Below are 16551 nucleotides of genomic sequence, written 5' to 3' on the forward strand. Positions count from 1 at the left end.
TTGAGCGCTCTGCTGCTCCCCTACCCCCACTTTGTCTGCGATCATTGAGGTCTGTACTGCCAGGCTTGCATCAGACACTCAGGACAGGCAGACCTGCAAGCACAGTCCCTGCTCAGGGGGGCTTCACAGAGCAGGGACCTCGTGGGATAACAGATTCTCTGTGGTAGCAGATCAGTCACCAGGGCAGAGCACAGAAGCCCAGGTGTGGGTGTGGGTGTCTGGGTGTGTGGGTGTGGGGAGCAAATGCCTTTGGGGGAGGGGATGAGTTCTCAGGCAGGCAAAGGGGATGGATGTGGGCATGAGGAGAGAAAGGCTTTGAGTGGCTGGGCTGTAGGGCAAGGCCTCTGTGGTGGTATTTCTCCTGTGCTCTTTGGGATGGGCCCTCCGGAGGTGGGCTGCTTAGCTGCAGTCACTCCTGACGGTTCTTTGCGGGTGTCTCAGGGCTGGGTTCAGGATGGTGGGGCTGGGAGGCTCGCAGAGGAATCTGGGAGGTCATGCTGGAGTGTGGCTCAGAGGCCCAGTGGCTCTAGGTGCTATATAGGGGTAGCCTTCTCCTCACTTTCGATATTACCCAGGGACGAAGTGGCTTTGGGAGTAGGGTCAGAGTGACAACTTCTGTCCCCTTCCAGAAGGCTTGTGAGAATTAATGTGGCAAGCCAATTTTCTCCTGCTCACTGAGGCTGCTGGCTTCCATTTAGCTGGACCTGTCATTCAAAGGCTTTGGGTATCTGTCAAGGATTGGGGTGGGCTGAGATAGGGCTCAATGACCTTTTGTTCTAGAAGAGCCCCAGAACATTTACAGAGGCAAAGAGCCCTTGTACTCAGGAAGTTTAAACATTCCTGCCAGGCCCCTGTTGGCAAACAGTAGCACAGGGTATTCTCAGTGTTGGGGAAATGGTGAGGAAGGCTATTGCAGTATCCTCAGATACTAACCCAGAGGATCAGTCTGCAATAAGTGGCATCTGGATGCCACCACCTTCCCTGCTTTAGTGGGGGTGGGGTGGGTGGACGGGTGGAGGAGCTGCATGGGCTCCGGGGAGCACCAGCCATATGGGGTTATTCCTGGCCGGAGTGTGGGTGGGTACTGTGCTTTCGTGGATGGTGGGTGAGGGGAGGAGAGAGGAGCTCTGAGTCATTACACTGGATACTGCTGATATTCTAGTGCTCTCACTGGTCAGCCTGGAGCTGAGCTGGGATCACATTGAGTCTAACTCAGGGGAGGTTACACGAGTCTGAATTGAGTATCTCTAACCATCATAATTCAGTGGCTGGGAGCTCTGGATTGGTTCACAAAGGCATTCCGAGTGTTCTAGCCCAGTGGTGGAAGTGCTCGAGGCCACCGTTCCTGTAGGGCACATGGAAGGCAGCCCCTAGCTCATGCTCTTTCGTGGAGAGCACAGCTCTCTCCTGAGGTCCTGTCATTTCAGGGCAGGTTCAGTGAGCACACCATGACTCTTCAGGATGAGGCGCTGTGGTGTAGGGGGTGGAGGCTTTCTCTGGGGTCAGCTGCACCTGAGTGGGAATAGCTCAATGGCCTACCACTTCCCACTCACACCTCTGAGTGGGTGATTTAGGTCTCTGTGCCTCAGTTGCCACATTTGCAATAAGGGGTAATGAAAACTTGCAACACCACTGACAAGTAGATCTGCAATCTTTCAGAATAATGTTCTTTTAGCATGCAGGCCTCCATCAGAGGACTCTCCTCACGAAGTATGAAAGAGAGAAGGGAGGGGTAAGGGAGATGAGGAGGCATGGTGGATGAAGAGAAGTGGCAGTGTTACTAGGTAGATATTGATCCTCAGTAAAGAAGCAATTTCCTAGGCCCTGGTGCTGGTCTAGAACCTGTGCCAATGTAATGAATTTCCAATGAGGCCATCAGGGTGGGTCAACATTACTGATGTCCTTGTAAGATGAGAAATATGGACGCAGTGGACAGAGACAGGTACACGGAAGGAAGACAACGAAAGGACACAGGAGGAAATGGCTCCAGGACTGTTCTGGGTGGTTTGAGGCGTCAGCTTGACGTTAAGTTAGAGTCATCAGAGAGGACGGAGCCTCAGTTGAGAAAATGCCTCCATGACATCCAGCTGTAAGGCACTGTCTCAATTGGTGATCAGTGGAGGAGGGGCAGCTCATGGCGGGTGGTGCCACCCCCGGGCCGGTGGTTCTAGGTTCTATAAGAAAGCAGGCTGAGCAAGTCAGGGGAAGCAAGCCAGTAAACAGCACCCCTCCATGGCTCCTACATCAGTGTCTGCCTCAAGGATCCTGCCTCAAAGTTCCTGTCTTGATTCCCTTTAATAATGAACAGCAACATGGAAGTGTAAGCCAAATAAACCTTTTTCTCCCCAAGTTGCTTTTTGGTCACAGTGTTGGTGTTTCATCACAGCAATAGAAACCATAAGACAAGGACTGGAGAGGGTTTAGTCTAATGCTGCTTGTATTATGTTAATTTGGGTTCTAAAAATTGCATGAGAATCCACACATCTGCATGTAAGACACTGAGGGGACCCTGTTTCCAGCAGGTTTTGATTGGTAAATAAAGTTGCGGGCAGCCAATGGCTGGGCAGGGCAGACAGGCGGGACTTGTAGGATTCTCAGGCTATGGAAGGAGAGGAAGGAGGAAAGGAGGAGATCCACCAGGAGAAGGTGGAGGAGAGGGGAGATGCCACGCATGAGACGGTGCAGGACAGAGCGCATAGCCGCCACGTAGGAGCCATGAGAGAGCGGTCCTCAGAGGGCTGCCTGACTGGGTCCGGTGCACCAAAGATGGAATATAGATTTTAGTAAGCAATGACTTGGGGATATTGGAAGGAGGTGGATTAGCCACGTGGAGGTTAGGAAGTGGCCCAGTCATTGAGCTGTTTAAGGCATATGAAAATAGAAAGGCCGTGTGTATGTGTCTTTCATTTGGGGACCCAGAGCATTGGGGTGGGGAATGAGGAATGTGCCACCACTGCCAGGATCTATTTGAGTATTTAATTGGAAACTGCTACAAAGGACTGCTGAGACATGAACTGTATTGATTCGCCAGGAGCTGAGGGACACAGGGTTATGAGCAGTGGGCAGAGGCAAGTAAGGGTCCTCCCGTAGAACTCTTGGGAGAGCATAGGCCTGCAGACATCTTTGCTTCCGACTTCCAGGATCCAGGACAGGGAGAAGGGACCTTGCCTAGTTTGTGCTTCTTAGTCACAAAGCCACAAAAAATGGATGCAAGGGATGACTGTGTTAGGTCAGCAGGTCACGAAGTAATGAGGGTGAGGAGGATGTTGCCTTGGTGATCAAATGAGATGGTCATCCTGCTTACCATCATTATGAGATCGTCCAGCGTCCTATGGTTTTCAACTACTGTCTCTTCTTGGGTCAGAGTCCTAAGGAGAGGAAATCATGTAAGTCCCAGTATCCCTCTCTCATAGATCTTCCCTCCCTGTCCTGTCTTCTGCCCCCATGATCCTTGCTTACTGCCTTTACCCAGAAGCACTGTCTCTCTGATCTACTGACTTAGATTGTTCTGTCTGGGAAAAAGGGCCTCCCTTAGCCTCTGAGCTTCCTACACTCTGTTGTGCATGTATGTGCCAGGAGGCATAGGCAGCAACTCTGAGGTGAGGCTGGGTCTGTGGCAGGCATTTCTGTGTGCACATGATGGGATACACATGGTGAAGTAACATGGAGGACCGGAATAGACAGAAGACAGGAGATATTTCTTGATGGATACCCCTCAGGCCTGACTTGATCAGAGATAAGGTGACACAGTAGAATGGAGTCCCAAGAGCCCAAGGAGGACTATGTTGAGAGAAGTAAGGGAGGGTGTGGCCAACCTAACTAGAGTCCTGAGCATTAGGGGAAAGTGAGGGAAGACCTCTCCATCCCAAGGCACTTGCTGTGATAGGACACATGGGCAAGCTATGAGAAGATTGGGGTGGATAGAGTGGTAGGCTCTTGTTAGCAGACCAAGGGCCAGGCCTGGGGTATGCATGGAGAAATAGGGAGAGGTCTTTAGGAGTTGTCTGGAGGGAGTGGAACTTTGGAGATCAGCCCAATGGCATGACACTGTGAGAACTGGTTATCTTGAGGACCCTCAGCAAAAGAAATCCCACAGGACACAGTTCTCTGAGTTCCCATGAGAACTTAGAGGGAGACTACATGAGCCTGGGTCTACTCGTGTGCATGAGTTTTTCTGTGGTCATCCCATTTATAGGTTCTTTCTAGATGTCTTTCTCTGTCTTACTTCCTTCTTTTCTCTCTTTCTACACACGCGTGCACACACACATGCACACACACACACACACAGAGGCACGCACGCGCGCGCGCACACACACACACGCACAGAGAGAGAGAGAGAGAGAGAGAGAGAGAGAGAGAGAGAGAGAGAGAGAGAGAGAACTGTAGATGAGGAAGGGTCAATGATATCTTCGGACTGTGAACATGGAGTGATGAGGCCTGTACAGAGATAGAAAAAGGGTTGGAGACTTGGGTCACAGGAAGTACTTAAGCTGGATTTGGTAGGAAGTCTGGGGCAGATGTAGTGACTAGGGTGTAGACATGGCTGGCAGGTGGTAAGGAGAAGAATCCTCCCCAGGTTGGGCTGGAGAAGGCAGCCTGAGTGGGAGGAATGAGAGCAGGATGTAGGCTGCTGGTGCACCTACCCCATTTACCTTCTGAGAACCTGCAGAAACTATATGCACCATCTTACTTAAGCCTTACTACACCCTTGAAGCCAGCATTGTTCACCCATTTTACAGAGGAGAAAATGAGGCTTGGTTAAGGGCCTCACTCTGGTCAACAGTGAGTCACACTGGCTGAGGCAGCTTGGCTTGGGGACTATGTGAACCCTGACCTCTGCTAGAGAGGCAGGCTGGGAGTCAAGGACAGCACAGGTTTGAGACACAAACAACTTAACTGGGTTTAAACCAATAGGCATTCCTTGAATGCCTATGGACACTGTCCAATAGACCCTCTATAGTGAGGACAGGGGATGGCCCATGCTTAGATAGCAGCTTCTAGCCAACTGGAGCTCTAGGAACTGAGAGATACAATATCATTGTATTCAATGTTAGTGCACTAAGATTTAAATGGTTGTCTGTAGGCAGTACCTATCACATTGGATAGCTTACGCTGGACAGCTATTAGCAGCTGTCGACACACTTAAAGAAGTGGTACACTCCCCACACCCAGCCCCAACAGGGTCTCATGTGGTCCAGGAAGGCTTTACTATGGAGCCAAGGATGATTTTGAACTTCTCATCATTCTGCCTCCCAAGTGCTGGGATTATGACTGAGAGATGGGATCGCAGACATGCACCACCATACTCAGTTTATGTGGTGGAGCAAGAATTCTACTGAGCTATGTCCCTAGCAACATCAAGGTCTGGTGAGGGGTGGGAAGAGGGGAGAGCAGAAGTCCATGCAACACCCTTCAAGCTTGGCTGTGGAGTATAGCCCATGGCTCCCAGATTTCTGGGGGCTTCTATCTACCCTAACACATCTCCTGCCCAGGCAGGCCACTATGGAGGGACAGGACCCAGAAGGTGATCCTCTCACCTGATGATGTTGGCTGCTGCCTTCCGCTCTTGGGTCAGCAGATCTGGGTCATGCATGACCTCCTCCAAGAAGCAGATCACTTTATATTTGAGCGTTGTGTTGGTATCAAAGTCCTGCGGGAAGATGGGCATGAAACTCTGGCTGTAATTACAAACTTCCCTGCAGTACTTTAGGGCTAGGCTGCAGGACTGTCTATTTCTGCCCATGGCAGCTGCTCTGGTTTTCTTATCTTGTCACTATTTCCTGGAAGGCCACAAGTGGGGCTTCAAATGTCCTAGGCACAGGGTACTGAGACAAGACCAAGATCTCAGTTGTTGGAGGCCCAAGCCCACCTGCACTCTAGTGTAGACAAGTGGTTAAATAGGCCCCTTGTCTTTGTGACTGTCCTTGCTTCTCTTCCCTGGGGAACTTGAGCAGGCCCTCCTGGGAAAATGGGGGTCTCCTGTTTGACCCACTGTCTGCTGTCACTTACTTCCACTGGGAGGCACCTGTTCTTGGGGCAGAGCCCCACCCACCTGGGTGTGCTTGGTGACCCAGTGGCGGAGCACGTTGAGCACACGGTTGCTGGCAGCTCTGCGGATCACAAACTCCTTGTCAATATTTCTCTGCTCAGTGGAATACCCTGGCGGTGCAAATGTTAGAAAGAGAAAAGGACAGGACGTCGAGTTTACTTAGCTGACATGATTCATCTGAGGGTCTTGGAGGGAAACACTTAATGACTGTGCTCAGACTCCAATGAGAGGCCATAAAGTTTCAGTGTTACAGTTCCTCAACACCCAGCCTCTGCCATACCTGCTCCATCTAGAAGGTTCAGAAAGAGTCCCCCCAATAAGATTATATGGTACCCGAGGCCAGAGCTCTCCAGGACCCCCCTTCTAGCCTTTGGAGTGCAACCATTGCTGTGGAAGCAAGCAATGGGAGGAAGGTTGCCGAGGGCTTTCTCGGTTGATGTTCTTGGCCCGGAATAGAATTTGGCCAAGGACCAAAGGGGAGTTGATAGGGAGAAGGGGACTCCAGGAAACACTGGTAGGGCCTGCAGGAAGAGGGGGTAGCAGCAGTTCAGAGTGGATGGAAGGGAGGGTAAATCTAGGTGTGTGCGTGTGTCTGTGTCTGTTTGTCTGTGTGTGTCTGTGTGTTGGATAGGCTAAGGCTTCCATTTAAGGGGCTGATGAGCAACATAGCTCAGACATTATTCCATTGATGATGGAAAGTGGAAAGAAAGGGTGCATCCTAAACACACGGTTGCCCTGGCGGCAGGTCTAGGTGTGCAGAGCCAAGCTGGTGCAGGAAGAAGGCCCCATCTCAGCCTCCTTAAGAGGAACGGTCAGCAGGGTAAATAGCAGCAAGCAAGGCTTCATGTCCAATGAGTGAGGATAGCTTGCTGGAGCAGGGAGCTCTCCAGAGGTAGTGAATGTGGACTCACCATGGCCTTTGCACTATACATCAAACACCTGAGGAAGGGCAGGTCCCATGCCTGTGGCTGTGACCCTTGTCACAGGATCATGGAGAAGAGGAGTGCCCATAAGCAGAGATGTCCACACACCTGTGTTGACCAAAGACATCCTTCGGAACACCTCCTTGTTTGAGGAGCTTTCATTCGCTCCTGCGGTTGCTATGGCAAAGGCAGACGTAGCTGAGATAGTGCCCAAGTTATTGTCCAGGTCGCGACATGTGCTCATTATGACTCCACTGTAGTTAAAGAGTGGGAACTCTGTGGAAAGGGAGAACTAAGCCTCAGCCATTCCCCAGTCCTTTTAGGCTGGCAGACATGCAAGCAGCAGGAGGACAGCCTAATCTCTAAAGCTCAGGGCAGGAAAGGGGTTCAAGAGCCCACCACAAAGCCTGAACCATGAGATTCCAGGAATCATTTCTGACATGACATTTCTCCCATGGGAGAGCCCCAGCTGTTGGGTCACTGGTTAGACAATGCAGTCCTCCCTGAAATTGGAATGACTTCCCAAGTTGATGACCAGGGCCTACCCAGCCAATGTCCCAGCACCCATATCCCTTACATCCCTGGGGGATATAAAATACAATAGTTACTGGCCTTAGGGGTTACCCACAAAACAATGGCAACACTAACATGCCTCTTCCCTCCCGGACAACAACCTTTAGCTCCACACTGGGGAATGTACCTGTCATGGGTCTGCTTAAGAATGATTTTGGTGTTGGTGGTTGAAGTGTTGATGCCTCTGTGCTGTCTTCATCATTCCGGTTCTGGTCCTCATTACACTCTGCTTTCAGGATGTCAGTATCTGGGGGAATAGAAAGACTTATGCTCTTCTCAATTATTCACTGATGGGAAGTCTCCCATCTATCATGTGTTAAAGCAAAGCAGACTAAGGAACAAGGGCCTAGTACCCTGGATGAAGGCTGTTCACATGCTTATAGATGTTGTGGACCTCCAAGATGGCTTTTCCTTTACCAAGACTTCTAAAACTGTAATGGGCACACCTAGGTTCTTGTTAAAATGTAGACTAAGGAGACTGGAAATGTAGATCAGTGGTACAGTGCTTGCCAAGCCTAGCATGCTTAAGGTCTTGGATTCAATCATTAGTGGTAGAGGAAGGGGAAAGGCAGGAAAACAGCTCCTGTCTGCGTGGAATGGGAAAGTCTGTCTTTCTTTCCTTCATTTTCTTGAAGCAGGTTCTCATGTAGCCTAGGCTGGCTAGCCTCGAACTTGCTATGTAGCTAAGGATGATCCTGAACTTCTGATTCTCTTGCACCTGCCCTCCAAATTCTGGGATTACATGCCTGTACCAACACCACCAGATTTTATACGGTGCTAGGGATTGACTATAGGGCTTTGTATCAGGCAAGCACACAGCCTCTTTTTTTTTAATTGAAAATAGATTTTTTCATGAAATTTGTTTTGATTATGGTTTCTTTCCAACTCTTCCCATATCCTCCCCACCTCCTTGTCCACCCAAAACACCCCCTTCTTGCTCTCTCTTATTAGAAAACAAACAGATGTCTAAATACTGCTAATAAAAATAAACAAATAGGCCGGGCGGTGGTGGCACACGCCTGTAATCCCAGCACTCTGGGAGGCAGAGGCAGGCGGATCTCTGAGTTCGAGGCCAGCCTGGTCTACAGAGTGAGTTCCAGGACAGCCAGGGCTATACAGAGAAACCCTGTCTCGGAAAAAAAAAATCCAAAAAAAAAAAATCAAATCCAAAAATAAACAAATACAGAATATGAAAAAAATCAGAAAAAAATAAAGGACAAAGACAAAAACACAAGAAATACATACAGATTCAGAGACACACACGGTCTGTCAGAACATGGTCCAAAGAATGATTTCATGGTGAACAATACCTTGCGGCACTGAGAGGGAGGCTTCAAAAGGGTGGGGCAGGGACCTTTTACCTCAAGTGCATTTGTTCCCTGGATTGGGCCTGCATGTGACTTTGTGCCTCCTGTGACAAACATTTACATTCAGTCTATAAGACATGTTTATTTTTGTTGGATGTCGGGACATGGCTACAGAACCCAGTCTGGAGAAAGGACTTGCTGAGTGCTGTCTTCAGTGAGCCCTGAATCTGGATAAGGCCTTCTGCCTTGCTTTCGTGCTTTCCCGGATATAATCTATAGTACCTGCCAGGTAACTGGGTTTAAATCAGGCTGTCCTGAGAAAGTTCTGGGAAAGTGCTGCTCTGTTAATATCTAGCATGTGATGCTTAGTTACTGATATACTGGTGCTCAGTTACATGTTTTTCTGATCTTGTGTTCTGAACTCAAGCAGCCTTTCTTGGATCATTGCTTTCTTTGTTACATTCCTGTATAAAAGTACACTGGAACTGAAGTAAGGTTGTCGACAGCATCAGACTATAGTCTGCTCTATTGTTTAAGGTCCTCAGATCCCAAGTCTCTTAGGTAGATCTGCATAGGTTGACAAAAGTCAACACATTTGAACACACCAAAATCCCCTAGGATCACAAGACTAGAAACTCCCCAGATGCCGCTGAGTTCATTTGTATTGGCCATCTACTTCTGAGCATGGGCCTATCCTTAAGCATAGGTCAAACCCTATCTGGGTTTGTATACTCAGTTAGACTCTTGTTAGGAAAAACTGTGGTTATCAATTGGAGATAGTTTCTGGATTAGGTACAGGAACTAGGCAAGCACTCTTTTCAATAGAGCTACATTTCCACCCCAAATGTCTGCATTTCTAACAAGCTTCTAGTGGTGCACATGTGACGGAGCTATGGACCACACCGAGTCGTAAGGCATTCTGTTTGCCATGAGATATCCTGAGTAGCCACCTGTCTGATTTGCCAAGGGTAGTCCTGCTTTGTATATCACCTCTTGCTCCTGATCTGAAATAAACATTAGTCTCCAAATCATGGGAAAGTCAGGGCCCACATACTCTTTGTACAACAGGTTTTTCCGCTAAAAAAATTCTGTGTGTGTGTATGTGTGTGTGTGTGTATGCATGTGTTTGTGCATGTGTGTGTGTGTAAGCTAGAAGTAGACATCGAGTGCCTTTCTTTTTTTTTTAAAGATTTATTTATTTATTGTATGTATATGAGTACATGAGCTTACAGATGGTTGTAAGCCATCATGTGGTTGCTGGGAATTGAATTCAGGACCTCTGCTTGCTCTGGCCCAAAGATTTTATTTATTATTATATATAAGTACACTGTAGCTGCTTTCAGACACACCAGAAGAGGGTGTCAGATCTCATTCGGATGGCTGTGAGCCAACATGTGGTTGCTGGGATTTGAACTCAGGACCTTTGGAAGAGCAGTCAGTGCTCTTAACCACTGAGCCATGTCTCTAGCCCCTGAGCCTGGCTTTCTAATGTAGGTAAATACTGAACTCAGGTCCTCATGCTCATGTGGCGAACACTTTGCTAATGGAGCCGTCTTCCTGGAGCACATGCCTGTGCAACACACACACACACACAGACACACAGACACATGCAGACACACACACACACACACATACACACAAACATATAAATACATACACAAACACACACATAGACACACACGAACACACAGAAATACATACACAAACACACACAGATAGACAGACATAAACATACACACAAACATGATAAACACGTATATAGTGAAACACAGCAAGACTATGCTGATAATTCCTAGCATATTCCCTGATCTGAGATAACACAGAACCCAATAGAATGCTCAGGAGAGGTTGTAGACAGGAAGGCACTGGTGGCCCCGGAAGGCTCTTGGGCCACTGCCACCATCTTTGGTGTACCATGTGTGCTGAGCTGTTTCTAGAGCACACAATTCCTTCCTTATTCTCCATTATTTTACATTCCATTATTTTTGTCTGGAATATTCTCCCTTTCTATTGGTGAGCTTCAAATTATTGGCTCTGTTAGGAAGCCGCCCCTGGCTCTCTCAATGGCGGCCCCAGCGTATCCTCTGTGCTCTTCTAGCGCCTTTCAAATGCAACATGAACCAGGTCTCCACTGTTCAGCATTGGGTCTGATCCCCAAGCTACACTGTGGATCCTGTGGGCAGGGATGGGGTAATGAGATGATCTGAATACAGGGATGCAGGATGCTACTGTGGTAGGGAAAAGGAAGGCACAAGTCTGAGAACTTCAGCTAAGACTCACCTGAGGTCTGATGATGTCCAGGGGGCTTCTGACGGCCTCACCTTGGCAACCTATCCCCGCCACAGTCTGCACTGCCTACATGTTGTATAACAGAGGCTTTGTAGCCCAGCCCGGCCAAGCCTCACAGTGATGTGTGCTAGTAGGGTGGTTCTGAGCATGCGTCTACTTACTGTGCTTCCTGACGACTGAGGGCTCCCCAGGCTTCTCTGGAATTGTGGGAGGAATAGCAATCTCTTCTGGAGTCTTGGGCAAGTGGCTGGCCACACAGAGCTTGCTGGTGTCCAGTGTGGCTTTGCTGAAGGGCGAGATGGGTGAGTGTATGCTGGTGTAGGTATCGGAGCTGCTCCCGAGTGAAGCCAGTTCCAGAGCCTTGCCGCCTGTGATGATGGGGATGTTGAGGGACAGCTTTCGACGGCGGCCTGGGGACGATGGGCTGATAGCCAATGGAGGCGGTGAGTACTTGCGGCAGGTATTAGGAGACTTGGGGGCATCTCCGTACAGAAACTTGGCACTGTGGCTGCTGGAGAACAAGAGTTCCAGTGACCTGTGGCGAGGGGAGGAAGAGGGAGAGAAAGCTGTGAGTGTAGACTTGCCCACCTGGCTCACAGTGGCTGACAGTGGATGATCTTTGAAGGCCAGGGTGGGTCCCAGCACAGGACTGTGATTAGGGCTTGGGGACAAATGTCTATCCCCACAAGGCTGGGTGTCTGAGTGGTGGGCATGGTTCTATCTGATGCTCCAAAACATGTATGGTCTGGCCTTGTCCTTACAGTGGTATGCTCTGAGCACGAAGAAGCAGAGGCTCAGGGAAAGGCCATGACTCATCTGATGTCTAAACCCATGTCTCAGTCATGGCACCTGAAGTGTTTCACCTGTCTCCTACTGGGTTTGGAGTGGGCAGAAGTGTAGTTAGTGCCTTAGCAATGTTGAGGCCACGCCTGCGTTTAAGGTACCTCAGCCATAGACTTGTAAGGGCCTTGTGGAAAGTCTTGGCCTTTTTAGGCTCTAGTTTGCCATTGGAGAGCTTCGGTAATGTAGGTATAAAAGATGGTCTGGGAGTCAAGGTAGCTAAAGGCTCTGTCCACTGGAGGATGCACCGTGAACGTACCACAAAGGACTCTTCAAAGCATGACAGGTAGACACCGAGCAGGGGTACTTTTCTGTCTCTCTTTCCCTTCCACTTTTCCTTCTTTCTGTAAAGGGTGGGCCCTAAGTTTCCCAAAGGGTTTTAGGGAACAGAGAAGAACAACTATCCCTTGGCTTCCCTGACCAAGGCTTGAGGACTAGGAGGTGGGTAAAGAAGCACAGCGTTTTGAGAAGAAGTTTGTGTGGTGGCAGCTGGGCAGCGCGGCTCCACAGCAGACCACACACCCACCCTGTGCCACCATGATGCCAAGAGGAAGGTTAGCGCAGATGGAGCAGCAAAGGCGGAGCCCAAGTGCTACTCCGCAAGGCTGTCGACCAAGCCCGCCCCTGACAAAGTGGACAGGAAGCCGAAAAAGGCCGCGGGAAAGGATAAAGCATCAGACAAACAAAGTGGAGACAAAAGGGAAGAAAGAGGGGAGCGAAGCGCAAACAGGTTGGCATGGCTGACCAGCTAACTACAGATCTAACTGCAGAAAATGGAGAGACGGAAAACCAGAGTCCAGCCTCTGAAGAAGAGAAAGAAGTCAAGACTGACTAAGCCTCCATCATGTCTGTCAGTGGTCTCTGCCTCCCTTCTTGTACAAGCCAGAGGAATATTTTTTTATCAACTATTTTGTAAATGTGAGGTTTTTTTTCCTGTAGCTCTAGAAACATTTTTAAAAGGTGAGGGAATCCTATCTCATCCCACTTTTTAAGCATAAATGGTTTTTTAAATAAATCATTTGCTAGGTTTTTTTTTTTAACACAACCAGAAAATAGCAGGATACTGAATCAGGAGTGACTCTGACTGTCTCAGGGGTCACCATAACATTGTGTAGAGGGGGCTAGACTTATATCCTACAATACAAATCATACTAAATGGCAATTTGGAGTCTCAGTCATGCATTTGTGTCAGGAATATTTTCAGTCATATCTAGCTCCATGTTGTTAGTACAACTATTTTGTAAGAAAACCAGTTCTTGGTGCTAGCACTGTCAGAACTGTGATGTCTGTGGTCATGGCAGTCCATTTTCCTAATAGCTGTGATAATAATATGCTGGGAAAGATAGAAATTTTGAGTATGTCCTGGATGTGGCATAAACTTGTGAGTCGGTGGAACTGAGGATTATGAACATTTGCTTGTTATGAGAGGTCGTAGGGAAACCTGCCGAGTTTGCAGCTGGAATCCTTGGAATAAGTTCAAAGAAAAACAACATGTAATTCTTCATTTGCGCACATGACCACAATGGGACTCTTCAGAGTTGAGGTACGTGTGATAAGAATTGGAATGTCTGTGTACTCTGCTCCCCAACCAATAAAACCTCAGTTGGGAAAGAGTATAAAAAAAGGAGGAGGAGCCGAAGAGGGAAGAGGAGGAGGAGGAGGAGGAAGAGGAGGAGGAGGAAGAGGGGGAGGAGGAGGAAGAGGAGGAGGAGGAAGAGGAGGAGGAAGAAGAGGAGGAGGAGGAGGAAGAGGAGGAGGAAGAAGAGGAGGAGGAAGAAGCAGCAGCAGCAGCAGCAGCAGCATGGGTGGCTAGGCCTCGAGGGGCTTTGGGGCAGAGCAGGAGAGTAGAGCCATTCCTCTCTAGAGAATATAGTCTTCCCAAGAAAACCTCTAACAGGCAGAGCTGAGGTGACCTTGTGCTTCTGCTCCTCACACTCAAAGCTCCAGAGCTGTGGAGCACACACCACCAGGCCCAGTCTCCTTTGGGAAACAAACAAACAAATCAGTCTTGAAATTTACCCCCCTCTGTGATCTGGGAATGACATGTGCCTTTAGCACTCCCACTCCTGGGACAGCCTTTTTTTCCACAGACATCATTGGCTGAGAAATCTGTGGGGTTCAGGAGGGGGTGCATAGTCCCAGTGGGGACCAGTGATGATGGGAGTCTTCTAAAAATATTTTCACATTTAGCTATTGGGTATTTAGTTGTTTAGTGTATTTGGGTATGTGCATGTGATAGAATGTGGCTGTCAGGGCACAACTTGCAGGAGTGGGTTCTCCCCTCCCACCATGTGGGGTCCAGGGGTTGAGATTAGGTCATCAGGCTTGGTAGCAGGTGCCTTCGCACTTCGCACACTAAACCATCATGTCTGATAGATGGAGAGAGCAGAAGGCACATACCTGGCAGGAATGGCACTCATGGGCTTCCTGTAGATGCTGATCAGTTTCTCGAGGACCACCGTAGCATCGGTGAAGACTCGGTAGGAGTGCAGGAAGGTGTTGAGAAAGTCAATACTCAGGAAGCGAAGATCCGTCAGGCGTTCCAGCAGGCGCTCCACGCTGGCATAGCGGATCTGCAGCACTTTGCAAGAATTCATGGTCCTGCTGAAGCGGATGTCAATATCGTCACAATATAAGGAAGAATCAGACCTGTAAGGGGAGAACAAGGAGAGGTGACATGTGTGCAGATATCAACGTTGTGTTGGCATAAGGAGGCACTGAACCTGAACACCGAGGGAAGAGGAAGTGGTGACAATGTCTAAGGTGTCCCTTTGCCAGGTCAGGGGTGAGGCTACCACCAGGTCATCTTGTCCACCCTGCCCCCACACACAGACAAGAACAGCTTTTCTGGAAACTTCAGAAGGACAATACCAAGAAAGAGTTGTAACTCCGTTCCCCCAAGATCCTAAAATCCTTTAGTATTGAAAAAATACAAAAAAATATCAAACAATGTGCTTCCAAATTCCTGAGATACGTGAGAATTGTATTCACACAAAAAATCTGCACCCCATTTCGAGTGGCAATGTCCACAACAGACGGTGGAAAGAACCCCCAAGTGTCTATCAGCAGACAGATTGTCAAATAAAGCACAGCGGATGCTACTCAGCCATGAAAAGAAATGGAGTACTGACACATGCTACGGCATGGATAAGCCTTGAAGACATGCTAAGTGAAACAGGCCACACACTCTACGGTTCCATTTATAGGAGAGCACAGAACAGGCAAAGCCCAGCAACAAGAAGTAACCTGGTGGATGTCAGGTGTTGGGTGCAGGCATTGGTACCAACTATCTGTATCTGTATCTATACCCATCTCTCCCTCTCTATCTATCTATCTATCTATCTATCTATCTATCTATCTATCTATATATATATATATATATATATATCCTTGATGTCAGCTCTATCCTTGTTCGACAATACCTAGCCTTCTATTCTCCTCATCTGTGAACTGGCCCTTCAGAGAATTTTCTTGAGAGTGGAATGGGTGAACCAATTTGAGAGGCCTAGCTTTAAATGCCTCTGAATTCCTTGGCTCTGCAGAGGGTGTCTCCCACTCGAGGGTGCAGACAGATCTCCGAGGGACTGAGCAAATACACTTATCTTCCGTTTGTACCACTTCTAAGGAGCTTTCTGGGGGGCGGGGGGGGGAGGCTGGTAGTACAGCTGGGCAGCAGAGCACTTGCCAAGCATGTGTGAGGCCTGATGTTCAACTCCCAAGTTCCTTCTCTAGCTACATTGAGATTTGAAATACCAATAAGTATTGGTATTTCCCCCAGAGCCTCCAAGGAGCAGGGGGGTGAATGCGTGAGGTAGAGAGATGGAGCAGCAGATTAGGGTCGTGTGTGGACCAGTGACAGTTCCTCCTTATGCCTGCCTTGTTTCTCCCTCGCTGCATCCGTCTTCTCTGCTCCACGAGCAGAGGGGAAGTTGGGTAAGAGGGCTGTACTCAGTGGGCTGTACAGGCTGGTTTTGTGTGTCAACTTGACACAAGCTGGAGTTTACACAGAAAAAGAAGCCTTGCTTGAGGAAATGCCTCCATGAGATATTAATAATCAATAGAGGGAGGGTCCAGCTCACGGTGGGTAGTGCCATCCCTTGCCTGGTAGTCCTTGGTTCTATAAGAAATCATGCTGAGCAAGCCAGGGGAAGTAAGCCAGTAAGTAACATCCCTCCATAGCTTCTGTATCAGCTCCTGCCTCCAAGTTCCTGCCTTGTGTGAGTTCCTGTCCTGACTTCCTTTGGTGATGAATAGCAATATGGAAGTGTAAACTGAAAAAACCTCTTCCTTTCCATCTTGCTTCTTGGTCATGATGTTTTGTGCAGGAACCCTGACTAAGAGATGGGCTCAACCCAAAGCATGTAGAATAAACCACAAGGCCTACAGAGATAATGACATCTCATAAGAGATCATCTCAGAAGCAGAGGTAAGGCCTTCTTCTAAAGCAGTATCCCTGTAGGGACAAGGAACATTTTAGAAATCTGCTGGCTGAATCCACAGCTTGGCCCTTTACCATTTTTCAGATGATACCATTGCTCTCAAGGGATCTATCAGAGTGGTCACCAGGAGG

The 16551-nt window shown here is 48.7% G+C and overlaps 1 protein-coding gene and 1 pseudogene across 3 annotated transcripts in view; one reads left to right on the forward strand and one right to left on the reverse strand.

The window, feature by feature from the left end:
* Positions 1 to 16551, reverse strand: part of Rasgrf1 (Ras protein specific guanine nucleotide releasing factor 1) — a 104746-nt gene that overhangs the window by 21717 nt on the left and 66478 nt on the right. For all 3 annotated transcript variants that reach the window (XM_052189294.1, XM_052189293.1, XM_052189295.1), the window contains 7 exons: positions 14382 to 14630; positions 11303 to 11676; positions 7673 to 7792; positions 7081 to 7248; positions 6053 to 6159; positions 5538 to 5650; positions 3305 to 3368 (listed from right to left, as the gene is read on the reverse strand). In XM_052189294.1, the coding sequence (XP_052045254.1) occupies positions 3305 to 3368; positions 5538 to 5650; positions 6053 to 6159; positions 7081 to 7248; positions 7673 to 7792; positions 11303 to 11676; positions 14382 to 14630 (1195 nt within the window). The remainder of the gene's footprint in view (positions 1 to 3304; positions 3369 to 5537; positions 5651 to 6052; positions 6160 to 7080; positions 7249 to 7672; positions 7793 to 11302; positions 11677 to 14381; positions 14631 to 16551) is intronic.
* Positions 12224 to 12816, forward strand: LOC127689484 (non-histone chromosomal protein HMG-14-like; annotated as a pseudogene).

The sequence above is a fragment of the Apodemus sylvaticus genome, chromosome 7, assembly GCF_947179515.1.
Source record: "Apodemus sylvaticus chromosome 7, mApoSyl1.1, whole genome shotgun sequence".
Classification (NCBI taxonomy): domain Eukaryota; kingdom Metazoa; phylum Chordata; class Mammalia; order Rodentia; family Muridae; genus Apodemus; species Apodemus sylvaticus.